This window comes from Hesperophylax consimilis, chromosome 29 (assembly GCF_061612785.1).
Source record: "Hesperophylax consimilis isolate HC1 chromosome 29, BYU_Hcon_1.0, whole genome shotgun sequence".
NCBI lineage: Eukaryota > Metazoa > Arthropoda > Insecta > Trichoptera > Limnephilidae > Hesperophylax > Hesperophylax consimilis.
Window position 1 is genome coordinate 4,394,047 of NC_142864.1, and position 27,187 is coordinate 4,421,233.

Below are 27,187 nucleotides of genomic sequence, written 5' to 3' on the forward strand. Positions count from 1 at the left end.
AATCTTACAGGAGTTGCAAAAAACCTCATAAAAAAAATTAAAGACAGGTTTTTATTTTTGTTCAGAAATACCATATTTTTGTTCAGAATATACCATATTTTTGTTCAAAATATACCATATTTTTGTTCAGAATATACCATATTTTTTTCAGAATATACCATATTTTTGTTCAAAATATACCATATTTTTGTTCAGAATATACCATATTTTTATTCAGAATATACAATATTGTTGTTTAGAATATACCATATTTTTGTTCAGAATATACCATATTTTTGTTCAGAATATACCATATTTTTGTTCAGAATATATCATATTTTTGTTCAGAATGGCGCCATGTTCATTTTACTAATTTGTGAATAAAAACAAAAGTTGAATTTTTTTACGAATTTACGAACGTTCCTATTTGAGCGGAACTAATTTTAACACCAAATGGCGTTAAAATTTTATTTAAAAAAAAAAACGAAGTTACTCCGTCAACGAATTAAGCCGACAATATAGTAAATTTGCTTCTTTTAAAGATACGAAATTTGGTTTAATTAAAACTTCCCCGCATTTCTCCAATTTTTAAAAAAAAATTCTAAATTATGTCTTGAATTCTAAAAATTCCTGAAATCATAAAAAATAGAAACGTAAATTGTGCAAAAATAATCATTCAATAGAAGAAATTTTTCGCCTAGTGAAATTCAAGCCTAGCATAAAATCACACTTAGATTTAGAAATATGGTATGAACACCAAACTGATAAAACTTTTGTAAAATAACACTGCTTTAAATTGACGCAATACTTCCTCTCAATACACGCAAAAAAACATTAATTATTTTAATGCTTTCTCACTTTTGGATTCTGGTGACTCGCTTACTTGTACTCGTTAATTAAATAATATTTTGGGAAACTTTAAATATTTTTTTTGGTTTCCGTATTTTCGAATTCTGGTCGACTGCCTTAAATATGCCAACCACACTTTAAAACAACAAAACTATATATTTTTTTTATTTTGTCCTGCCTGGAAACGATCGGTGTATAAATGTCAACTGTGCCATGTCCTGTTCGAATCAATGTTTGTTGTCCACACCTAAATGTGTATCTTTTTATAAATGTATGTTTTTCATTTATCTGCACTTTCATTACATGTTAAATGTTTTTGCATTCGAAAAATCAATACGAAACACGGATATTTGGATGTCTGACTGATTAAATCATTCACTGATGCATTTGACTTATTTTATGAAAATATTAAACACTAAATCACTAATAATTTTAAACAAATAACACAATTTACGAACACCGTTTCATTGGTAATGACCACACTTATTTTGGGATCCACTAATCATCGGACTAACAATTGTCTAAAATCACACCTTTGTTATTATCTACACTGTCTATAACTACTTTTCTGGATCAAATGGACTGCTGTGTAAAACACTGAAATTCCTCGGAACGCTCACACTGGTGGTGGCATTGGTTGGTTGGTCTATCGGCAGATCGCACGGGGGAGGGGATCCAAGTCCAAAGTTGAGCAAGCAACTTTGTTTTAGGTCGCAAGGGTCACTGGCCAAATTGGAAGGCGAGTCCGGCGACGGGGACACTCAACTTACCAAAATGGACGTAGTGCTGACTTTCCAGCTCGAGGTTTCGTATATATACACATATTAAATGCTTTAACCACTGTCACACTTTCGACCATAGACTTACAAATTTAAAAACCAGCCTAATAAACTACGACATCAGTCGTACATTGATCGCCCATTGAAATAACCAGATCCTGCGCAGAAAAGTTAACTTTGCTTAAGTAAGGCAACGGTTTGCAGCGCAGTCCATTGTGTGACTTTTCTACACAGGATCTGAATGTTCATTTTTAATCAAACCGACTTGCGTAGCAACGCTAAAAATGAGTGAGGTGAGTAAATTATAAAATACACAAAAGTGTCTTATTAAACAACATATTATTGGAAACAAGCCGATATGGGATTTGTAGTTAAGTTTTTACGCAGTCAACAATTTGCACGTCATTGTAAAAAGTACTTGTAATTCCTATTTTCGATGATTAAATAGTGATATTACAATGCAAATTATGTGTATACTGTCAAATTCATTTATAGACAAATCACAGGAAGGGAGACGGTCACGCCGCCTTCCCTCTCCGCGCTACTTGGTTTGTTCCCCATACCCTGATGGGCTGTTCTATCAATTTGTATGTCTATGCTTGACATTGTCAGCAAATCGGTCATCAACACCATGTTCAATTTTTTTTTTTACTTTCGCTTCTACAAATATTGTAACATTGTCGTTAATCGCCTGTTTTCAACCCGTCAGCGTTTGTTGTTTAGGGTACAAATTAATATTGTTTATTCTACCTTTTCCTATTAACAAACAACAAAAAAATAGTTTGCATCTGTCACTTGCGTTAATGTTTATTACAAAATATGTCGAAAACCGATAACGGAATAAACTGGATACTTTGAGAGTGGAATAGTGATGGTGGAATCTCTTAATTGAGTTGTTCGTTGTTTGGCCATCCATTAAACCCTTACAGACCACTCGATTTGGTCTGTTCGACCGTTGTCTGTCAACCGTTGAGTGTTGCGTACAGACAGTGCGATGGTTGTAACAATTTTGTCCGTTGCTACTCTGGGAAACACGCGTCGCGCAGCATGCTCCTACTCTATAAAAAAAAACAAAAATTTTCGATTGCTCACTAGCATCGTTAACTATTAAAAGAAAAATGTCGACAAAAAAATGGCTCATGGAACGAGAATTCAGTCTATGCTACTAAAAGAATAAAAATTTCCCCTTTTACGGTTTTATTCGTTGCATCTTTTTCAATACATTACAACTGCTCCAAAAGGATCACAAGGACTTCGTTCATGCATCTCTATCAGAGTACAACTTGCTTGTAAGTATCCCAAGCAATTTAAATCCTCGTACAATGTGAAAAAAATCGTCAACACTTCACGCTTGTTGAAAATACACTCACAAAAAACTACGCACAACTGCTCCTTCAGCAGACTGTTGTTCTTCTTCTTCTTTCGTATGGTGGGAGGGTCAGAGGGGGACATCTAAGTCTGCGAGCCAGCCTATCTTCTGGAGTGAGAGGTAATCGGAGGAGCCTCTCTCCTTCCGCCCAGAAGGGCTTTCGGGACTTCAAGTGGCATGCCGGGTGGGAGACAACATCTTCGTGCAAAGGTATTGCGCTTTTTTGCAGCGCTTTCTTGTATTCCGTCATTGTTGCAATTTCTCGCCTGATGTTTGGCGGGTTTATGTTTGCAAGTACGGGGAGTCAAGGGAGAGGAGTAGATTTTAAAGTCCCGCTGATGGTTCGCATTGTGGCATTAAGCTGACTGTTGTAAAGTTGGTTAAACAGTTCAACTGGGCTACAGGCGATTCAACTTGGTTGAACACTCTGGTGGGACAACCATTAAACTTGATAGTCACGCCCCCATATCGCATACAACAAATCTCCATACAGTTCAACTCAAACAGATTGATACAACTGCTCAACCAAATTGAATGGTTCGTATGGTTCTTTAACCGTATCTTCATCAATTTTTTTATCATTCACTGATTGGTAAGATTCGGCGGTTTGCAACTGTGTTACAATAATTCGAAGTAAGTGGCTATTGTCAAAAAATACATAATAACTTTGATGACCAATTAGATGGCAATATCCAAAGAGAAGTGGGGTCAAAAATCTCCTGATGTAGTCTGCAATCTTTGCCCAATAGGTAAGAAAGGAATTGAAAAAGGATGACATCATTACCATTGCATATCATTAGCGTTGGAGCACAGTAGGTGATATTATTGTATTTTAAATTTATTTTTGGGGCACTATGCCGTGTTGCCCTACCTCCTACTTTAGCCAACGTTTCGGATGGCGTTGGAATGTCCATCATCATGGCAGATGTGTAATCGAAGATTGTGGTAAAGTGTGTTTTTATTAAGATATGTATTGTGCGCTCCAATCCTCTAGTCACTGGTATTTCAGTATAATTAGTTAATTTAAAATGGTTTTCTGCGTTTAGTTTTGGTGTAGACATCAATTGCCAGATACCGAGGACTATTAAGCTCAGCCCCGTCGTCTTTATTAAAATTAATGGGATTTTTGTGGATTTCAATTGTGCGTCTTGGGTCCTCCCAGGACTTCACTCACTTCCTCACAGGAACCTTGATGGACATGTGTTGGGAAGTAAGAGCTTCATAGATGCACGCACAGATGGCAGTGCATAGAGCTTGCGTGGAAGTCCATAAGATGGAGCCAGTGGCCAGTGGGAAGGATCCCAGAGAAACTTACTGTCTCAGATTCCAATTAGCCAGCTACTAGTAGGTGGACTATCGAGTCACCGTTATAATACGTGGAGTATTAATAAATCCCTGATTAATCTAAAAGAACCATTTAATTATAAACTCCTTCCAAGACGAGTTGGAGACCTGTTTGTACGAACACAACAACATGTAACGCTGTCCGAACCGTTGTATAAAGAAGGGGGTAGCGCAACACGGCATAATACCCCAAAAATAAATACGATAATACTTTTGGCTGTGAAAATCTCAAATTTTATTATGTAACCTGAATCTATTTTTAAATAATTTACTGATTTAACCGCAAATTCAAATGAATACTTCTAGTAATCGGACATAAGGCTGTTTTTTCTCGGTGTCACATTATTGAGTTCGTACTCTGAATAATATACTAATAACATGCAACATTAAATCACTCATAAAAAAAGAAATAGAATATAAACCCGCTTTAAAAATAATATCCATCATGGGATGCCTGGCAGATTTAAAACATCAAAATTGATTTGGATAATAAAACAAATTATTTTATTATTATCAAAATATATACCATTGCCAATTTTAGTCAGAATAGAAGCAAATATATCACACAGAGTTTTGGCGGCCGGGCAGTTACGAGGCCGGCCGAATGAAACGTCATTTTGTGCAAGAGTGTCGTCACGTTTTGCCACGCTTGCTACGCAAGAGTCGGTTTTGCCTATGAACCTAGAAGGCCCTTGACGGAGATATTTGAGATCAATTTGATGTCACGTGTTTAGGGGGAAGATGTATGAAAACTGAAAAACATTTTTTCAATTATTCATCCTATTCCCTGTCTCACCAAATACCCCGAAAATTAATTAGACGTTATCATTACATTAACAATACAAATATTAAATTTAAATAGTTCAGTATATTATACAACTTTGGATACAAATCATTTCAAATATCATACAAAATGGCTGCCAGGCAATTTCCCGTCACCCTAGATTTGGCTTCAGTACTTCATTCATACGAAATCTCACTCATGCTCTGTCCAGGGTTTTTAGGTTCATATTTTTACCTGTGGCGGCTCGTGATTTTGGCTGTACTAGAGTGCTAATATTATTAAAAAAATACACTCTAGTACACCCTAAAGGCATGAGCCGCCACTGATTTTTACCCCCCTAGGTGCGACAAAAGATGTTTCACGTCAAAATGGTACATGAATTATTGTTTTTTTTTTTTTGTATATTATTTTATGCCCAGTATTGGGGATTTATTTGCATTGCTTATTTGGAAAGTTTCTTTGCTCTTCCTTTTGTAATAATAATAAAAATTTTAGAAACACATTGTTCACCTATCGACTTGTAAAAAACATGATGGTGAAAAATGTGTTAAACAAAATTTCTGATTTAAGGTGGTGGTAATGGAAGTGAAAGGTTTGAAGACTTTGGCTCCAAATCGAATCGTCTATTGCACCATGGAAGTGGACGGAGGAGAAAAACTTCAAACCGACCAAGCCGAAGCATCAAAACCAATGTAAAAATGTCTATATTTATTTAGCGTGCTTTTTTTAGTTCGTAAACATGCCCAACAGATCACGTTATGCCAAAACCACCTTTCCCTCATATCAAACAAATTCACGTTAACATCTACTCTTTCTTTATTGTTCTTTAATTAAGTTCACTGGGCTTGTCATTGGGTGGTTGGCCATCCCTTCTGGTTCCACAACATGGTTGGAATAAAATGGAAATTCGTTTGTACTCTTCCACAATTTTTTTTCATATGTTGTGTTTTTACGAAACTTTCCATGGTGGAAGATACTCTCAGTATCGTGCTGGTGAAATATCACCATTGAGAATTTAACTGCGTTTGGTGACCAGATAACCAAGTACTTTCCTCTTCCCCTCCACACTACTTTCAGCCTGACAATATATACGAGGCATATCCAGAAAGTAAGTGTACTGAGGCTCTCACGACCGAATGAATTTTATTTTCGACATGATGGCTACACTTACGGGTAGCCTGACTCTTCCCCTCCGCAACGAGACCGGTTCAAGGTCAGTACGTTGAGAAGTGTCGACGCGACAACACGTTTCGTGAAAAATGTCAATCCAATCTCCCGCAAAGTGCGAAATACGCGGCTTCATCCGTTATCTCGTTTGGAAGGGAAAACCTCCGTTTGAGGTTTATAATTTGGTGAAAACTGCATATGGTGATAAAGCTATGAATCGTACGAGTATGTACAAGTGGTATCGGGAGTTTAAAAATGGTTCTCACCTCTTCACCCTCCGCCAAAAAGTTCAAAACCACAATTTCAGCCAAGAAAATTATGGCATCCGTGTTTTGGGACTGTCAAGGCATAATTTTGATTGAATATCTGCCTCAAGAGGAGACCATCAGCTCTGCAAGACACTGTGAGACCCTAAAAAAATTGCGGAAGGCGATTCGAAACAAGAGGACAGGCATGCTGACAAAGGGAGTCAGCCTGCTGCACGACAATGCCAGACCGCACACGGCCAACGCAACGAAGGAACTGCTTGCCTCGTTTAAATGGGATGTCCTAAACCACCCCGCGCATTCCCCTGACCTAGCACCTTCAGATTTTTATCTCTTTACCTCCCTGAAGCTGTACATGGGTGGAAAAAGGTTTTCAACCGACGAGGAGGGAAAGGGGGAGGTGGAGAAGTGGACGAAGGGGTTGGCGGGAAACTACCTCGAGGAAGGCATCAAAAAGTTGATCCCCCGCTTCACCACCTGCATTGAGAGGAATGGCGACTATGTCGAAAAATAGCTTACATATGTACTACGGTAACCATGTAATTTTTATGTTTCAATAAAAAAATTTGTAACCTACAAAAATTCAGTACACTCACTTTCTGGATACGCCTCGAATACCCCACTATGGGATCCAATAGTCTCCATCACTTCAAAAAGATGAGAACAGTTGAAACTTGTGTCTGGTATTCACTTAAAATAAATAATGTGTTTATGTAGAAAGACTGACAGACGAATATTTTCGAAAACTCGTAACATTAACGTAATATTTATTTGAGTAGATGCCTTATATTTGAAAGATCTCGTCAAACGTGTGCTAGGGTTCAAGTTTGCTTAACACTATATTGCCTTAGATTAATGTTGTGGAAAATTTTCGACGGAATATTCATGTATTTTAAATGACTCTTATTGGATAAAACAATACAACATTTGCACCAGTGTTTTCGAAACTATTGTGAACTGTTACGAGATGACAAGACTATGATGTATTTGAACATATGGATTAAAAAAAACCTCAAATAAGGGTAAATTAATCATGACTTTACAATGTACAAAAAAATAATAAAAACTTGTTCAGTTTTATTTTTCAAAATTTTCAACAGTTTTAATGAAAACATAATCATAATAATTAAGCAGGAATATAATGCATTTGATTCAGAGATCTTAGATAATGTCATGTGGTCAGAATTAAAACCTTCCAACACAAAGGCAAAATACTGGAACCATAAATTGTTATCTTTTACATGTTCTTAAAACCTAGTTGTGCATTGGAGAAAATTGTACAAACACTTACATTGCTTAAAACCACTACATTAATTCATTTAAAATGTCAACTAGCGATGAGTTGTTCATTAGCGAGCTCTTTTTGATGAGCCATATTCGTACGACTCCGGGTAAACCGTACCACGGTTCAATTGAACGGTTACTCCCTTTTATCAGGAAATATTTTAGAAAAATAGCGCCATTAAAATTATCCAAGTGTCAATTGTTATTACTCAGAGACGAGTACTGCGTCTGACTGTCCAACATCTGGTCTTGGACATATGTAGCTACACCTACTGATGACCTAGCATCTTATTTTTCTCGTGTTACGAGGCGGCGTACCAGTACCAAGAGTCGTATGATCTTTCGTACGCTGGGAGCCGTATCGGGCGAGCACAGTATTGAGATCACCGCTCCCATTCAATTGAGCCGTAGGAAAATATTGAGCTGGTACCCCGCTCTTAATAAAATGGGTCATGACCCATCGCTAGTATCGACCGGATTTGGAAGACTCTTTCCTTTGTCAGGAAATGAGTTAAACTACCAGAAAAGACAGATAGAAATAGGTATTGATTATGAGCAATGACAAAGTTTGTAACAGCACAAGCAGAATTGAAAGAGGTACGCAAGGGAAACTTGTAACGGCTGGATGAAGTACCCCGTTATAATTAATATTTTGATAGAGCGAGACCTGCCTTATGACTGGCAACACTCATTAGCAGCTGTTCCGATTGTTGATCGGATAGTGAGATTGCGGGAGCAAGCAGTATTCGGGGGACAGTGTTTGCAATAAGACGGGCGGAAGGAGCTCGACGGGTTGGCGATCGGTACGAGTACGTGAGGTTTTCGTCATGGACTGATCTTATATTAATTCTCTTAAATTCATAGACAGATGCCAACCCGTGGAGCTCCTTCCGTCCGTCTTATTGCAATCACTGTCCCCCGAATACTGCTTGCTCCGCAATCTCACTATCCGAGCAATTCAAACAGCTGCTGATGAGTGTTGCCAGTCATAAGGCCGGTCTCGCTCTATCGAAATATTAATTATAACGGGGTACTTATTTTCCATCCGTTACAAACGATTAAATAATATATTGTCCTGACAAAAGTTTGGGTACAACTGAAATCTTGCCTGCTTCCAAAGCCTTAATAAATAATGGTGTTAAAAACTATTACTTTATAGTTTTTTATTATAATTTTTATTTGTATTTTTCGGATGTATTAGGTGGGATACCCAAGGAGATTTTAGTACAACTATGCCACTACCATCTGTGAAGATCAAATGTTTGACGGAGAATCCGGGGATGTTAGCTCTAGAGGACAAGGAACTCGGCAAGGTCATCTTGAGACCAACGCCACAGACATCAAAGGTAAGAGATCCTGGATTATCTTTTGTCACTAGTGCAATAACATTAAGAATGCTATCAAACATTTTGAAATCTTTAACTAATTGAGGCACACAATAAAACACTGTTGAGGCGCAGTTCCCTTGCTTCATAAGTAGTCTTGTATTTTCGATTCTTAAAATCATGCCCTGACTTGAAATTATTTGATAATGTCAAGTCTTTTAGGCACTTCCACAACTTATCGTTTCCTCCATTCCTTCACTCCTTGGCTCCATCTAATTCGGATATCGGATCGATTGACTTAACTTCCGACGATTTTATAACGATATTCAGAGTATGGTTGCGCTGTCGATAGCCAAACGGGTATTTATACGAAATAAATGAGAAATTGTTTTACAATGGCAATACTGTCGTGGATTGACATTCCTAAATATCAAACTGTTATTTATATGAATAAATTGACAAATGTTGAAAAGAAATACTGACTTTAATATTCATTGGTAATATACTTTTTGACCCTAAAAAAGGAGTAAATTAGTTGAAGCCTCGCTTTAGCTACAAAGTTGTTATATAGGGTTTTCCAATAAGAGGTCTTATTTTGATATTCAATGGTTTCGTTGCTTGTGTGGCACGTAGCGCCGTCTTGATGAAAGTAAACGTTGTCCAGATCAATACCATCCGATTCCGGCCATAAAAAATCATAAATCATCTCTCTGCTCCAACTGTTGCTCCAGCCTCATTTTCGAAAAGTAAGGTCCAATGACTCCGCCGGACCATAAACCGCACCAAACAGTCACATGTTGAAGATAGAGAGGCTTTTCAACAATAACTCTTGGGTTTTCCGAGCCCCAGATGCGACAATTTTGCTTGTTGATGAAGCCACCGAGGTGGAAATGGGCCTCATCACTCAAGATGATTTGCATTTGATTCACTAAGGTGAATTTTAATAATTTCAATGCGTTATTGAAGCGTGTATCGTTCCATTTTTATTAATGGCGTAGTTTCTACTTGTCAAATGTTAAAAAATGACAGCTTCAAAAGTAACATCTACCGAAATAGGGGGCTATTCAAAATAACACCTCTTATTGGAAAACCCTGTATTTGAACAACTTTCATTTCTCCAAGCCCTAACCAATGTAACATTGGCCCAAACATATTCAATTGACTGCGTAAACGATTTCTTTCAATTCTAAGAGCTTTGTTAGTTCACCTTCATAAAAAAGATGTGTATATTGACAGTTAACCGAAGCGAACACTGAAATTTGTCTATCGGCCGTTGGAACATTTGTTATCAATTGGCAATCACGGTCAACACCTCGCTCGCAAACAGGGCCGGCCCTATGCTGGCGCCACTGGAGCACACGCTCCAGGCGCAAAATTGTCAAGGTGCTGATAATTCCTAACACCTAACAGTCCTAACAAGGTACTAACACATCGCCCTTGAGATTATTTTTCACAAAAACGGCGCTTCACAAGAATACAAAAATCATCGTAATATTATTAATTACTGTGATTTGTCTATTGATTTTTTCAATATCGTATTGATATAGGTATTGATCGAACATGATATATACCGTGTGTGTCCTACGGTTCCATAATATTTCATCAAAAAATGTTAAACACATAAATTATAAACTAAACTTACACTTCTCAAATTATACCGTATCCATTAAATTTCATAATTTTAACTCCCTCCAAACACAACGTCTAATTTTTGATCATATCTTATTGTTTAAAATCCTAAATAATAGTCTGGACTCACCAGAACTTACCAATTTAATAAATCTTCATATTCCGTCTAGATCAACCCGACAATCTGATTTATTTTATTTACCCTCGTGTAGAACAAACATTCGAAAATATTCCCCAATTCCTCGTATCTGTGCACAATATAATACAAAATTTTACAGCATTGACATTTTTAGTAATAACCTAAAGAAATATCGTTATCAAGTAATGCGTACAATCGATTATTAATATGAGAGTGTGGAATGTATCGGGAGCATCTCCTATCCTCTTCCTATTTTCCTCTTCCTCTCCCCTTCCTTTAACACCAAATTAATTTTAAGATATTAAAACTTAATTTCCAAAAACTTTAGCATAATAAACTTCTGTGGCTTGGCTTCAGTTAACTTGTATATTTATATTTATCATTGTATATTATGTAAAAGCTGTTTGTTTCTTACAAATAAATAAATAAAATGACAATTAAACACAAATTTAAAAAGTGATATAGAATCATTAAAGGTGATGAAACAAAAACTAGGTTAAATAGTTACCTATGTAACCCATTTAACCTGTTTTTTGTTTCATCACTTTTCATAACTTTATATTCCTTTTTGTAGGTGTGTTGAGCTGTCATTTTGATGATTAACCCGGTCACCGTGTCATACATCCTCCCCCACTCTTTTCTCCTACTTTTTTCACTACGCTAACATCAACTTCGCATTTTGCAATATTCGATCGTGTGTGGTCTTAGCACGCATTGAAAATGTTATTAATGATCATGTTTATTTGTTTCAGAACGTACGTATGGCTGTTTAATACAACTATGATAAGTATACAAAACATGGCATCTAGTTTTGAACAAGATACCAATAGATAAATTCAAGAAAATCCTTGACTTCAAAAGATGGCTCCAAAAATCTATGAAACGTTTTTAGAGAAATGGCGTCACAAATCTGTTCGATGCACTTCACTGCGGATAATCAATATTGTATTTTAAATTTTGGAGAAAACCTATAAAAAGTGCTCTAAAGTTATGAAAAGTGATGAAACAAAAACTAGGTTAAATAGTTACATATTTAACCTAGTTTTTGTATCATAGGTTACATATGTAACTATTTAACCTAGTTTTTATATCATCACTTTTCATAACTTTGTAGGACTATTTATAGGTGTGTTGAACTGTCATTTTGACGAGTTATCCGGTCACCCAATGTAATATATTACTTAAAAAGAAGATAATAGTAATAAATATAAACGAAACATGAATAGAGACACAGAAAATAAAAAGATAACGGTCTCAACTGGGAATTCTCTGTCATACCGGGACGGCATCTTTATCAACTCGACCACTGGGACCTAATACGTCATATTTGTCGATCTCTAAAAAAAAATTTTCTTTAAACTTATGACCGGTTTCATAAGAGCCTTTACATCGTCAGATTAAAAAACTTGTTTTCTTGGTTTTAGATCAACCTGTGTAATGATGATGAAAAACTAAATAGTTTTATATCATTGATGAAGATAATACTAATAAATCTTAACCAAACATGAAACAGAACAAGACACAGAAAAATAAAAAGGTAACTGTCTCAACTGGGAATCAACTGTTACGCTAAATCTCTTTCTATACTCTAGTACTACTGCCTCCGATTGAACACGGAAAAAGAATTACGCTACCGAGACAACACCTTTAACCACTCGATCATTGGGACCTAATTATTGTACGTCATTTCTGTCGATCTCATATTTCAAATTCAGAATTTAACAATATTATCTTGCAACTAATTTTTCGTATATTTTTGGCAACTATCTTTTTGAATGATCACAAAGTTCTAAAGAATTGGTTTGTTACCTAAATAGTGTCTCGGATAAACATATTTGATTTTTATTAAACTTTTTATTTTCTTTGTCTTGTTCTGTTTCATTTTTCCTTTTAGATTTGTTAGTATTATATTCTTCTTCAATGATATAATCAGTATTGTATTCGAATAGCTTTATTTTTAAACATAGCATGTCAAGTTTAATCAATATACATTGTTACACTAATTGCTTGTGCAGAAGATTTTCAGAAGATGTTCTAATATGTTTTAGACACCAGAATGGCACCGGATGATTGTACCAAAGAATGTTCCGGATCAGGACTTGAGGATTAAAATTTCCTGTAGGATAGACAAACCGCTAAACATGAAACATGCTGGGTAACTTTAACCTTTTTCTTAATAATAATATGACAAACTAGCTGACATGTACCCAGCTTTGCTCGGAGACTTTTCTCTACTTTCTATAAATATAATATGTGGTGATGATCTGGATTGTAAGTCACACAGATCATCAGGGGATTAAATAATTCCCTATGAAAAAATGGTTTGATTAAGAAAATTCACTCTGCAGATCATCCAGCCACCAAATACATAAAACAGAGAACTCACCGAATATATCACTCTCATTGAGATTGGCAGCAATTCTTTATCCTCAAGGTGAATCTTTAATTTCGGCAGCGGACGGCAATCAGAACAATAAACTTGCATTTGCACCATGAAATAATGATCTGTCACGACAAGCTCTCAAGAGAGTAGAATTTTGAATAAATTGAATTAACACATTGTAATTCAAAACGTACTGTCACTTTCTTGTGACAAAAATTTTTAAATCTTTTAGTCGTAAATTGACCAAACAGGAATAGTGGCGCCCTTTTTTTGTCAAACAACATAATTCAGATGAATCCAGCTGTTTAATGCACAGATGACTGAATTTCATTATCACTTACCTCCAGAGCAAAATCTATACAATAACTGACCAGAGATGTCTATCCTGTCCACTATTTTTAATTTTCAAATTTTAAGTTAACTAAATTTAAGTCTACTGCTTCTCCAATATGCATGTATTATATATATAAACCTTCCGGAAGAAATTCTCTAAACGACAGTGAAAACCCTATAAAAATACATTGCCTAGTTTAGAAGAACAAGGCGCACAAACAGAGACGCAGATAGCTACTTCATTTTATACTATTTAGAGATAAGGCCTGGTTGTTTGAACCCTCGTCATATTTGACGATGCCACAAATCGACGATTAGCTTTAATTGAAGTTTTTTCCTATTGCCATGTTTAATATACATATTCTCGATCCTTATCAGTGTTGAATCAAATTTTGATGAGCCATCAAGCATACGTTATGACTGGGGAAGGGATATTACAACGATATTACTTACTTTGAGAATCACTGTAATCTTTTTTTAACGTTAATTCTACAAAGGAGTTTGAGGTCGCTGTGTGGAGGATCTTTTTGAGGAGAGGAAATAGTGACCATGTTGTAGGAGGGAGGAAACATAGAGGCTGGCAAATTGTTCCACAGCCGAGCTGTTGAATTCAAGAATGTGAGGTAGAAACGACCAGTTCTCATATGACAAATGTCAACAAATGTTGGACACGTGTGTGACGTGTTTCCCGTTTATGCACCGGTGCCAAAGGGATCAATAACTCTAGTTCCTCGGGGCATCTTCCATTGAAATATCAGTAAAAAAGCGTTACCACCTGACACCCACGCTATAAAAATTTCTATCCAGATTGCAGTGACTCCAAATTAATTTAGATCAGATTGCAACGATTCCCAATCAATTTGGATCAGATTGCAGTGACTCCAAATTAATTTAGATCAGATTGCAATGGTTCTCAATCAATTTAGATCAGATTGAAGTGACTTCAAAGTAATTTTTTTTATTTTTTTATTTTTATTTTTTTATTATTATTGTACAACAGAACATTCGTTCCAGTTACAGTACAATTTTACAAACAGTATAATTTAAAACAAATTCAATACAATTTTACAAACAATTCAATACAATTTTACAAACAGTATAATTTTACATCATATCAGCATTTGGGTAAGTGACTCTTCAAAAATTGTTTTAGGTCGTTTAAAGAACAGTCATTTACATCCAAATTCTTTGCTAGTTCGTTCAACACCACCACTCCCCTCGTCATGCTATGCTTTGCCAAGACGTCGGTTTTGCCATTTGGTACTCTAAATAAGTCATGGTATCGACTTCGGCTGTAGTGGTCTGGTACATATAAATCATAGCATCCCAAGAGGAATGGGCTATCAATAAAATTGTTCCAAATTTTGAAAGATATAGTGGCTAGGCTTGCTTTCCGCCTAGTTTCCAGACTCACAGAATTGGTTTCCTCAAGTAAGTCGATATGGTGCATGAACCTGGGATAGGTTCCATGCGTCCGCATATAGACATACCTGAGGAATTTCTTCTGGATTTGCTCTATCATTTCAATGTACTTCTGGTGGTACGGTGCCCAAACATCGCTCGCATACTCCAGCTTGCTTCTCAGTATGCCATCGGACAATGCTAACATAGCATCTTGGTTATTGAACTGCTTGCATGTCCTAATGACGAATCCAAGAAGTTTGTAGCAAGACTGAGTGAGCTGCGATATATGGCCAGAGAATTTCAGTTCGGGATCAAAGACGACACCGAGATCCTTTACAGAATTTACACGTGATAGTGTTTCGCCCTTTATCTTATAATCGTAAAGTATAGTGTTTAAAGAGCGAGTGTAAGACATAGTGACACATTTTTTTGTATTGAAATCTAATTTGTTTATCAACGACCATTCAGATAGTGCATCCAGATCAGCTTGCATTTTAAGACAGTCTTGTTGGGAGCTTATTTCCATTAGAATTTTAAGGTCATCTGCAAACAGTAGACATTTACTATTCTTAACATAGTTTTGGATGTCATTTATTAGTATTAGAAACAACAGCGGTCCGAGGTTAGACCCTTGAGGAATTCCAGATTTCGCTGAGAATTTTTTTGAATTATGTCCATTTACCGAAACAAATTGTTTTCTGGATTTTAAATATGATGAGAAAAAGTTTAGTGTTGGTAGGTCGAAACCTAGTTTAAATATTTTCCTCAGTAAGATATCATGGTTAACACGGTCAAATGCTTTGGCAAAGTCGGTGTAAACTACATCTGTTTGGTGCCTTGAGTCTAAACCAGTGGCTACCAATCTCGAGAAAGTAAGCAGATTTGTGACTGTTGATTTCTTTGGAAGGAAACCGTGTTGATTTTCTCCAATGAATGGCATAATCTGGAGACTTAATTTGTCACAAATCATTTTTTCAAATAGTTTTGGTAGCACTGATAATACGGCTACCGGTCTGTAGTTTTTGACGTCTGTCTTGTCACCAGCCTTGAAAATGGGACTGACTCGGGTCAGTTTCCATATCTGGGGGAAAGTAGAAGTCAAAATACTGGTATTAAATATATGACAAAGAGCTTCACTTATCATTGGCGCTATGCTAATGATAGTACTGGAAGGGATTCCATCCGGCCCTGTAGCCTTGTCAGTCTTCAGTTTACGGATATAAGCTTCTACCTCTGTCGGGCTCGTTAATCTTAGGGAAATGTTACCTACGTTCCATGGGACCTCTGTTCGCGTAAAATCTGTACTAAGATTAGGGGTTTCACTATCATACACAGATTGAAAGTAGTCTGCAAATTTCTGACAGATAGATTCTGAGTCCGTTATAAATTTGTCTCCACTATTCAGGCCGTTATGTGACCTGGAGTTAGCTTTCTGTGATTTTATAAAATCCCAGAAGCATTTGACATTGTCTTTAATCCCGTCCTGAATTCTGTTTAAATATTGTCGTTTAGTTATGACAATATCTTTTTTGAGCTCGGATCGCATCGCAGAAAACAATAAGTAGTCTGATTGCTTTTTGTGTACTCTATATTTTCTGCGATGCGCTTCCTTGATTTTTATTTTGTCAATAATTGATTTTGTGAACCATACCGGGTAGGTTGCACTCACATTTATTGACTTCTTAATTGGAACACATAAATCAAAAACACTTCTTAAAACATTATAAAAATACTCTACCGCAACATCAACAGAATGTATACTTTTAAGAAATTTCCAGTCAAAATGTGACAGAATGTTTTGACACAGTTCTATATTAGCACGTTTAAAGTTATATTGCGAGTAGCAGTTGATATTGTGTGTAGACGAGGCGGGGCGGGCGCGGGCGCGGTGATGTTTGTGGCCGTTGCTATGTGATGGTGCGGCTCGCGTTAGACGCGCCGCGACGGCCAGTGTTGAATGATGATGGTCTTCCTTGACTAGCGGCTCTTCGCTTCTAGTCACTTCACACAGGGACAAGTTACTTAGGACGAGGTCCAGGATATTGTCATAACTGTTTAATACTTCACTGTGCTGAGTTAATCCATTTGAACCACAAAAATATTTAAAGTCGTTTAACACGTCCTCAGGTTTATTATGTAGGTTAAAATCACCCAGTATAATAATATTTTTATTCAATAATAAATTGGATTTAGTATCTAGATGCTCATAGAAGTTGCGTCTAATTTCAGTATCGTCTGAGCAATAAAAATACGTAACACATATGACTACGGTAAAGTTAGATTTAACTACCTTTACCCATAGATGCTCGCCGTCTGTTTCTAGTTCCTTTAAGCGCATCGATGCAAGTGGTTTGCGGACAGCAAGAAGTACCCCTCCCCCTCGCTGCCCGTCTCGATCCCGCCGATGTACTGTATACTGATCGGTAAACAGTTCCTTGTCAAAAACAGAGGTTTGCAACCATGTTTCTGTCAAAGCAATTACTTCTGAATTTTGTGAGATAACGTTTCTTGAAAATTCATCTATTTTCGTGTTTAGGCCACGAACATTTTGATATTTTAATTCTAGTATCGCCATTAAGTCGGCACGCTTTTTCCTAGGAATTTATATTTTGAAATTGAAATTCCTGCCGGCCAATTTGCTGCGTTTAAGAATGTGTCTTCTTTGTCTTGAGGAACGCCAATTTTAAAGGAACTGTAGTTCCCTTTCGCATTCAATTTGACAATGTCAAAATCTATGTTTGCTTCTATAGACCTAAGAAAAGTATTTATATGCGCGATTTCGGTGTTCGGGCTAAATCGCCAAGCGTGAATGTAGAATTTACGTTCGACGGCGCGTAAAGAGGTGTCTTTCCTAGTACCCGTTATTGGTCGCGTGCGTGTCCGAGGTTTGCGGGCTTGTGTTTTCCAGTCTCCTTGGTCTTCCGGGTCGAGAGAAGGACGGTTTGGTTCTTCTTGATGTTGCGCAGCAGGCACCACTTTCCTCTTTCTCGGTTTTCTGTTTTTCTTCGGTTTTTCCGTTTCTTCAGGTTTATCTTCACCGTTGTGAAATATTTCGACAACCTCCGGAATTTTCGATGGTGTCGGGATATTGTCCGCAGGTAGGGCGGGCGGGGCGGGTGGGGCACCCGGATCGCTGGTTGCGCGCCCCTCCGTACGGTATGCCGCCTCTAGTGCTACTATCTTCGCCGATAGATTGGCGAAGGTAGAATTTTGAGTAACAATAATATTGGATTGCTCACCAATTTTGATGTTGAGCTCCTTTATATGATTTTTAAGTCCTCCTATTTGTTCCGTGAGGTCCTTTAGGGCCGTGGTAATTGTTTCCCAAGCTTGGGATGATCTGGTCGCCATATCAGATAGTTGCGATGCAGAGCACAGTCCGACACGTCCGACTCGAATTACGACAGTTACTGTTCTTAGATTAGATCAGATTGCAATGATTCCCAATCAATTTGGATCAGATTGCAGTGACTTACAATTAATTTAGATCAGATTCCCAAGGAGTTACCAAGAACAGCAACCAACAGCAGGACACAGATAACAAGGAGACCTTAGATTAATACTTTGTATTTCCAGGTACCTCTACGTGGTGGGAAAGTCAGTATGGAGAAAGTGGAAGAAACGATACATGGTTCTTGTCCAAGTTTCCCAATACACTTTCGCCCTATGTTCCTACAAAGACAAGAAGAGCGAACCCGCTGAGATGATGCAGTTAGACGGTTTCACTGTAGATTATATTGAACCTGCCAGTGGTAAGAAAAGACAAAATATTTTTTAATCTTATTGGCTATGCACAACGCACTGAGTCCCTCCAAACTTGCAAATAATTAAGCAGACAAAATGGCAAAATAAACTAGTGTATGTAATTCGTTGTGACTATAATAGTGAATTCAGGCCTACACATCAAAGAAATTATTTATTTAATATCAACAGTGTAAATATATCAAAAACATTACATCATAAAGTATAACGGTGTAAATAAATCATAAACATTACATCAAATACAATGAAATCAGAAAGTATAACGGTGTAAATAAATCATAAACATTACATCAAATACAATGAAATCAGAAAGTATAACGGTGTAAATATATCATAAACATTACATCAAATACAATGACATCATAAAGTATAACGGTGTAAATATATCAAAAACATTACATCAAATATAATGACATCATATAGTATAACGGTGTAAATAAATCATAAACATTACATCAAATACAGTGAAATCAGAAAGTATAACGGTGTAAATATATCGTAAACATTACATCAAACACAATGACATCAGAAAGTATAACGGTGTAAATATATCGTAAACATTACATCAAACACAATGACATCAGAAAGTATAACGGTGTTAATATATCATAAACATTACATCAAACACAATGACATCAGAAAGTATAAAATGAAGAGAAACTCGAGGAGGATACAAAATTAATTGATACTTAGGTTAAATTAATATTGATTGAAAAGATATGATAATATAGCCTTCTTTACCTACTTTCTGTGGAGTTAAATAGATCTGCCACATCTACGCATCTATTACTAACTTCATGTAATCTAGCTAAATGTGAGTGTTTGAAATCTTCTGACGGCCTCTGTAGTCGAGGGGTAAGGCTCTGGACTAGCAATTCTAAGGTAGCAGGTTCAAATCCCGGCGTGCGCAAGTAAATTTTCTTTAATGAATTTGTGTTATTTCACAATTTATTATTTAAAAATAAAATGGACACGTTCCAGAGTGGAAGACACTCTCAGTATCGCCCTGGTGTAAGACCACCATTCGATATTGAAATGTTGATTGAAATAGCTAGGTACTCACTTACATTCCTTTTCACAATCTCATTTCTCTCACCACTACAATCAGACTCACAACATACCCCAATTGGGGATTCCATAGTCACACTGGCTCCGAACAGTTGAGAAACTTGTGCGGTATTCACATATTTTTTTTTTTTAATTTTAAGTCCTATTATAGTCACATTTAAGAATTTTAGTGATTAAGTAAATACGGGCTGTCTATACGACCTTTTACAATTTTAAACATATATTAGATAAGCTCTTTAATGGCATTACCAGGTTTCCTATAGTGATATACATATATATTTTTTTAAAGGGCGGAGACGGTTTACACATAGTTCCCGTGAGCACTTAGGCCATTGGCCCATTGTGCTATCTCCCATTTTACCTCAATCCTTTAACAACAACCCAGTCCCTTTAATAAAGTTCACCAGGGTTGTTATTGGATATGTGGCTATGTCTTCTGGTTCTACTGTATGTCTCCCCAGGTATCTGAGCCTAGTTCCCACCAGGACAGGACATTGGCACCATAGGTGAATTGGAGTCTCTTCGTCATTTTCACATTTCCTGCATCTGTTGGTGTTTTCCACTCCCAATATCTGCATGTGTCTCCTGAGATGGCAGTGTCCTGTTAGTAGTCCTACAAGTTCCCTTAGCGAGTTTCTGTATAGTGATATTACCATTATTACTTCCGTTTGAAATACTCCAGCTGCCAAGAACTAATGCGCATTTATAAAAAAGCGAAACGAATGTAGTATAGGTCATAAATCATTTCATACTTCATACTTTTGACCTTTTGCTGCAATTTTGAAGATACTAATAATTCTGAAGATGGTCTGTATTGCTTCTGGGAGCACTCAAGACTAAGGCCTATTGTTTATAACATCACCCATGTTTTTACTTATGCAGTAAATTCACCAGGCTTTTCATTTTGTGCAAAAAAAACTTTTTATTTTTACTCAAAGCTGATATTTTTGTCTTTTTTTCAGCGCAACTCATGGTGGGAATGGGTAAGTATTTATTACTATTTTTAACACTTTATTTCTATGTAGATGCATCTTAATAAAAGTTCTTGAAAATAGTTTTATTGAATTTTCTGTAATGTTACTTTTGTTCCACAGAGCTGGAAGGAGCCAAATATTTTATGAATGCCGTGCGTGATGGAGAGTCTGTGCTGATGGGTGTAACGGACGAGAATGAGTCGCACCTGTGGGTCATGGCAATGTACCGCGCCACAGGGCAGAGTCACAAACCCACGCCACCCACCACCAGTGACACGCACATCAAGATCATGGGAGGTATGGATGTGTTAAGTTCCTTATGTATTAAGTTCCTTCTGTGTCAAGTTTCTTATGTCTACCAACATATTTAGTTCCTTGTATGTTAAGTTTCTTACATGTTAACTGTATTACGTATGTTAAGTTCCTTATCTATTAAGTTCCTTGTGTGTTCAGTTCCTTATGTGTTAAGTTCCTCATCAATTTAATTCCTTATATGTTTAGATCATTATGTATTAAGTTCCTTGTGTATTAAATTCATTCTGTGTTAAGTTCCTTATCTCTTATGTTCCTTGTGTGATAGGTTTCTTATATATCAAGTTTCTTATATGTTAAGTACCTCACGTGTCAAGTTCCTTGCGCTTTAAGTCATGTATTAATTTCATAATGTATTACTTTCCCGTTTGGTATCTTCTTGACGTATTAAGTTCCTAACAGTGCCACAGGGCAAAACCACAAGCCCATACCCCCCATCACCAGCAACACGCACCTGGAGATGGGAGGTGAGGATTATGCCTCAAGATTTCTCATCAAGTTCCCAACATAATATTATTCTAAACTTTCATAATATGCTCTATATCCTTTATTGGTGAAAATAAAAAAAAATAGAAGGGACTCTAATTCTAACCCTTGAGGAACCCCATAAAAAGCGTATTGAAAGATTTCGTGTAGGATAAATTGTTTTCATTTTCTTTTTTCTAGGTAACTTCTAAAAAATTCTAGCATTAGAAGTGAGAAGCCAATTTGTGCAAGTTATGTGATAAGTTCCTTGTGTGTCAATTTTGTATACTTATATGACATGTTCCAGATGCCGACAAAGCCCGGAAGCACGGCATGGAGGACTACATCCAGGCAGACCCTTGCACCTTCGATCATGCGTCTTTATTCGCCTTGCTCCAATCAATGACGTTAAAATACAGACTCAACGATCCCTATTGCTCTCTTGTAAGCATTTCCAAACTATTGTTACCAGATATTTCATGATTCATCTGTCCATGATGATTGCCAATTATGTTGTTGATAACACCTGAAATTAAATAGGCAAGTCTCTGAGACCAAAACAAATCCTTGAAAGGGACCATTCTTACATTCATGTTCAGTGATCCTTACTGTATGTGTTTTTGCAGCAGTTTTTACATGTTTTAAACCTTTTTTACTGTATCCCTCTAATTATGTATGACTAAGGATTCGAGTGCTGCCTTCCAACATTCCTCCATTATATTAGAGAAGCCCCTTAGTGGTCTATCTTTCATTCTTACTACATATGCTTGTATGTTAGTAACATTGTTTGTTTGGTTGTTCAGGGCTGGTTCTCCCCGGGGCAGGTGTTTGTGCTGGACGAGTATTGCGCGCGCTACGGCGTGCGCGGCTGCTACCGCCACCTGTGCTACCTATGTGACCTGCTGGACACGGCGCAGGCTGGCTCGCAGACAATCGACCCCACGCTCATTCACTACTCGTTCGCCTTCTGCGCATCGCACGTGCATGGCAACAGGTATCTTTGCTTCTGAACCCTTTCCTCGCACACTACTATCTCTTACTGTCTTTAACACTCCACACACCTTCCTTCAACCAACCAACAACCACCCAGCCATCAACCAACCAAACACCTCTAACAACTAAATTAGTATTATATACTGTGACTGGTACTTGAAATATTTAAGCTTTTGAGACTAAGGTCCAGTTGTTTCGCAGAAATTCACTTGTGACAAAGTCATCAAATAGCCATTCAGGGCCATTTTGTTTTTTTTTTTACATTTGAAATGTTCGACTCCAGGTGCGTTTAAGCTTTCGATCTAATTGTAATAATCTGACAAGCTTAACAACACGGCAATTGTCCTATGCTTCTGATCACAATTTGTTCCAAAGCTGAAATGGGCTTAGAATCAACATTTAACGACAACCTTTCAAACGTCAAAAAACAAAACACTGCCAAATGGCCATTGATGACTTGGAGCTTATTCTTGAAATCTCACTAAAAAATGACATTATTTAGGCACACATAGTGACTCGCTTCATATCAGCGTAGACTTCATTGTGTATTTTTTAGTGCCCTCCGGCATACCACAAGGTTCTCATTTAGGGCCATTATTAATATTTAATGTGTATACATGTGAAATTCACAATGTTTTTTAAGTGCTTAAGTCTCAACAAGTGTTAATTCAAATTAATGTTTTTTTACAAACATTTAAGGGGCTATTAATTACCTGACTTTTTTTGATTTCTCTCTACTCCCATCACAAAATTCTAAAATCGTTGCTTTTGCGATGATAGATGACTGCTTGTAGAGGATTGATTCCGTTACACACGTCTGGTTGCGAAACAAACTCATTTGACCATTTCATGGTTCAAAACGATTTTCTGCAGAGTATACGTTCACTCCCAGCTTTGAATAGTAAATAATTAAAAAATATCAGTGCCTTCATAATATATACATACTTGTTAAGAATAAAAAAAATTATGAGACCTTTTAGCTTGTCCTTTTTACATCAAGTACAGTCACTATATATATTATAGCTTTGCTCGTGCAGAAATTATTCAGCAAGTTGATAGCAAGTAAATTGACATTGTTACAGTGATTTACATTTTTTTACACGCAAAATTATGAAATAAACCAAAGTTATATAATCGTGATTTATTTTTGGGGTATCACGCCATATTGTGCATCCTTTTTTTATCCAACGTTTTTGACAGAATTACAGTATCCGCATCTGTATCTGCTCTGATGATGGATACTGTAACGCTTTCTGAAATGTTGGCTAAAGAAGAGCAACAGAAACGCAACACGGTGTAATTTTCCAAAAATTAATCATATCCAAAGTTATTTATTCGAATCACAAGAAAGTCTACCACGAATTTATAATTTCAAAAACACAAAAGTCGTTTTTCTAAAGTTTAACGCTTCCAAAATGTTGTAATGTACGAAATTTATAAGGTATTTCTTTAGTACTTCTCCATCTAATACCTCCATCTTTTCCATTAGTATCAATCCATTAGAAAATCTTACACACATTTCCGAAACCATATTAAACTTACCTTGCCCAGTTTTACAATAATATTTCCTGTAAATTGTGTGAAAGCTATCAATGTTTTGTTCGCTTGTTTTATAACATTATCCGCTCCTGATTTTCAAAACATATCTCAATGTTGTGGTTTCGTGTTGATGTCGTTTTGTGAAAAAAAACTATTTACACAAACAGAAAAGACACGCTTAAATTTTGAAAATGTGCAAATAATAAATTAGATACGCGTCAGTTAAATACAACAATGAACAAATTACAAACAAATATTATTAGGTTAACAATTATTTTTAGTAATTAAACTATGCAAAAATCCGAATTGTTGGAATATATTAAATAATACTTTGTTTAAAAAAATTATTTATTTAAACTGTTTCATAAGAATCTTTACTTTATCAGATTAAAAAACTTGTTTTCTTGGTTTTTGTTCAACCTTTGTAATAATGATGAAAACGAAATAGTTTTATATCATTGAAGAAGATAATACTAATAAATCTTAACGAAATATGAAACAGAAAAATAAAAAGGTAACGGTCTCAACTGGGAATCGAACCCAGAATCTCTGTCTTCCCGGGATGCGTATTTCCTTTTCCGTGTTCAATAAGAGGCAGTACTGCCTTGAAACACGCACGGGTTTGTTACGCTAATTCTCTTTATAAACTCGAGTACTGCCTTCTATTGAACACGGAAAATGAAATACGCTACCGGGTACTAGAGTTTATAAAGAGAATTTGCGTAACAAACCCGTGCGTGTTTCAAGGCAGTACTGCCTCCTGTTGAACACGGAAAAGGAAATACTCTACCGGGACAACGTCTTTAACCACTTGACCATTGGGACCTAATTATTATACGTCATTTTTGTATATTTCATATTCAGAATTAACAATATGTCTTGTAACTTATTTTTCCCATATTTTTGGCAGCTATTTTTTTTTGAATGATTACAAATTTCTAAAGAATTGGTCTGTAACCTAGATTTTTTTTGAATGATTACAAATTTCTAAAGAATTGGTCTGTAACCTAGATTGTGTCTCGGATAAACACATCCGATTTTTATTTATATGGGACACCTTTTGACTTTTTCTAAAAGTCTAAATAATACTCAATTTTTTAAAAATAATTTTTGTTTGAATAGCGTTGAAGGTTGAATCCATCAATGTAATAAATCATTGAAGAAAATGATAATACTAATAAATGAAATAAAATACTAGGTCCCAATGGCCTAGTGGTTAGAGGCATTGTCCCCGTAAGACAGATCCTGGGTTGGATTCCCAGTTGAGACCAATACATTTTTTATTTTTCTGTGTCTTGTTCTGTTTCATGTTTCGTTTAGATTTATTAGTATTATCTTCTTCTTCAATCATATATTATTGATGGGTACAACTTTCAAAGTTATTAAAAGAAACATTGAATAGTTTTAGTTTAATTTATATCCTGACGAAGGAAGGATTCTTCTGACACCGGTCGACAGTTGCGATAATTAATATATGTTTTAAAACAAAGTATTGTCTTAAGTTATTCTAATTATGCCTTCCACAGCGTAACAGCTGTTACAATATTTTCTAGGCACTCACTTAGGTTTCAATATTTTAGGAATGGTTTTTAAGCCAAATAATGTAAATTACATCAAGAATAGTTTCAAATCTGAGACATATAGGCGATTTCAAATACAAAGATTTTATCCAACTAACTTAGCTAGTCAGTTCGTCAAATCAAACTTTGTTAAAAGAAATTCAAATGTGTTGAAAATATTTGATTTCGTATAAACGTAAAACATTTTTACACTTCCCAAGCAGTACAGCAAAGACCAATATCTCGTAGAGATGATATTTCACGGAGAGTGCTGTCAGATATGTTTATTTCCAAGGGGTCTAGCACGATCAAATTGATAACGATATCGGTTCGACATTCCTAGCACGGTTTCGCTGTCGATAGCCGAACCGATATTGACACAAAATAAATAAGAAATCGTTATACGATGGCAACACTGGCGAATCTGTTTATGAATTGACATTCCTTAACGTCAAACGGCTACGTAAAAATTAAAAATGCTAATTTATCAACAATGTCGAATTGGAATAATAACCTTACCATACATTGGCAGTCCACATATACTTTTTGACTCTAAAAAGGGTGTTAATGAGATATTTAGTAGTAACTAGTGATATTTAAACAAGTTTCTGCAAGCTGAATGGAATCTTTAATTAAGTCTCTGGGTCGCGTATACAATTTCATTCAATTCTAAGAGCTTCGTTAAATAACCTCTGTTCATTAATATGAAAATTATTTTGCATAAAGAATGACATTATTCAAAAAGTTGTGTTTATTAACAGTTAATGGAACAATTTGGAGGTCATGCTAAATGTGGTGGCTTTTGTCTTTCGACTGTCGAACTCATATTATGCAAATATCGCTAACTGATCGTAGATGACGGATTTAGCCAATACCGTATTGATGTAGGGTTTTGTCGATCGTCCGTGCTAGAAACCCCGGTGAATATAGTACTCTCCGGGATTCCTCTGATGCTGTCCTGCGAGGGTTCACTCGACTCATTGCAAGTTCAGACAAAACAGAGTAACACACGCTATTGCTAAGGATTGCCGCCCTTGAAACAGTCTGATTAGACTATTGATGAATTCTACCAACTGCACTTCCAGGCCAGATGGTGTGGGCAGCATCACGGTCCAGGAGAAGGACAAGTTTGCGGAGATCAAGGATCGGCTGCGCGAGCTGTTGCAGTTCCAGATCACCAACTTCAGATATGCCTTTCCATTCGGCAGGCCGGAGGGGTCTTTGAAGGTTGGTTTTATCTTATTCTCACCATCAAGTAGATCAGAATTCTTGACATACCTACCCTAACCTTACCTAACCCCACCTAGCTCAACCTATCCTAACCCAATTGACTTAACTATAATTATTACAAAGCTCTTATCTTAAATCTCTTCATAAAACATTATTTTTCATTATTGTATCAAGTTGAGAGCCATGGCTCGAGGGGTTATTGAAAATTGGTTTCTTCTACTGTCTAGAAGAGGTTAGCACTTAACCTAAAT

The 27,187-nt window shown here is 36.4% G+C and overlaps 2 protein-coding genes across 6 annotated transcripts in view; both read left to right on the forward strand.

Annotated features, from left to right (window-relative positions):
- Positions 1–11,687, forward strand: part of LOC149409787 (calcium-dependent secretion activator-like) — a 162,583-nt gene extending 150,896 nt beyond the window's left edge. Inside the window, exons 12-15 of the mRNA XM_089649068.1 lie at positions 1,539–1,632; positions 5,675–5,796; positions 9,023–9,167; positions 11,667–11,687. Coding sequence (XP_089505194.1) covers positions 1,539–1,632; positions 5,675–5,796; positions 9,023–9,167; positions 11,667–11,687 — 382 coding nt within the window. The remainder of the gene's footprint in view (positions 1–1,538; positions 1,633–5,674; positions 5,797–9,022; positions 9,168–11,666) is intronic.
- Positions 11,688–12,968: 1,281 nt separating this feature from the next.
- LOC149409788 (calcium-dependent secretion activator-like) overlaps positions 12,969–27,187 on the forward strand; it is a 53,918-nt gene continuing 39,699 nt past the window's right edge. For 3 of the 5 annotated variants that reach the window (XM_089649338.1, XM_089649341.1, XM_089649340.1), the window contains exons 1-4: positions 20,944–21,135; positions 21,923–22,059; positions 22,419–22,608; positions 26,782–26,933. In XM_089649338.1, coding sequence (XP_089505464.1) covers positions 20,982–21,135; positions 21,923–22,059; positions 22,419–22,608; positions 26,782–26,933 — 633 coding nt within the window. In that variant the 5' untranslated portion in view covers positions 20,944–20,981. Of the gene's footprint in view, positions 13,070–18,610; positions 18,787–20,826; positions 20,848–20,943; positions 21,136–21,922; positions 22,060–22,418; positions 22,610–26,781; positions 26,934–27,187 lie in introns of those variants that run through there. The other 2 variants (XM_089649343.1, XM_089649342.1) reach the window with 2 other exon arrangements.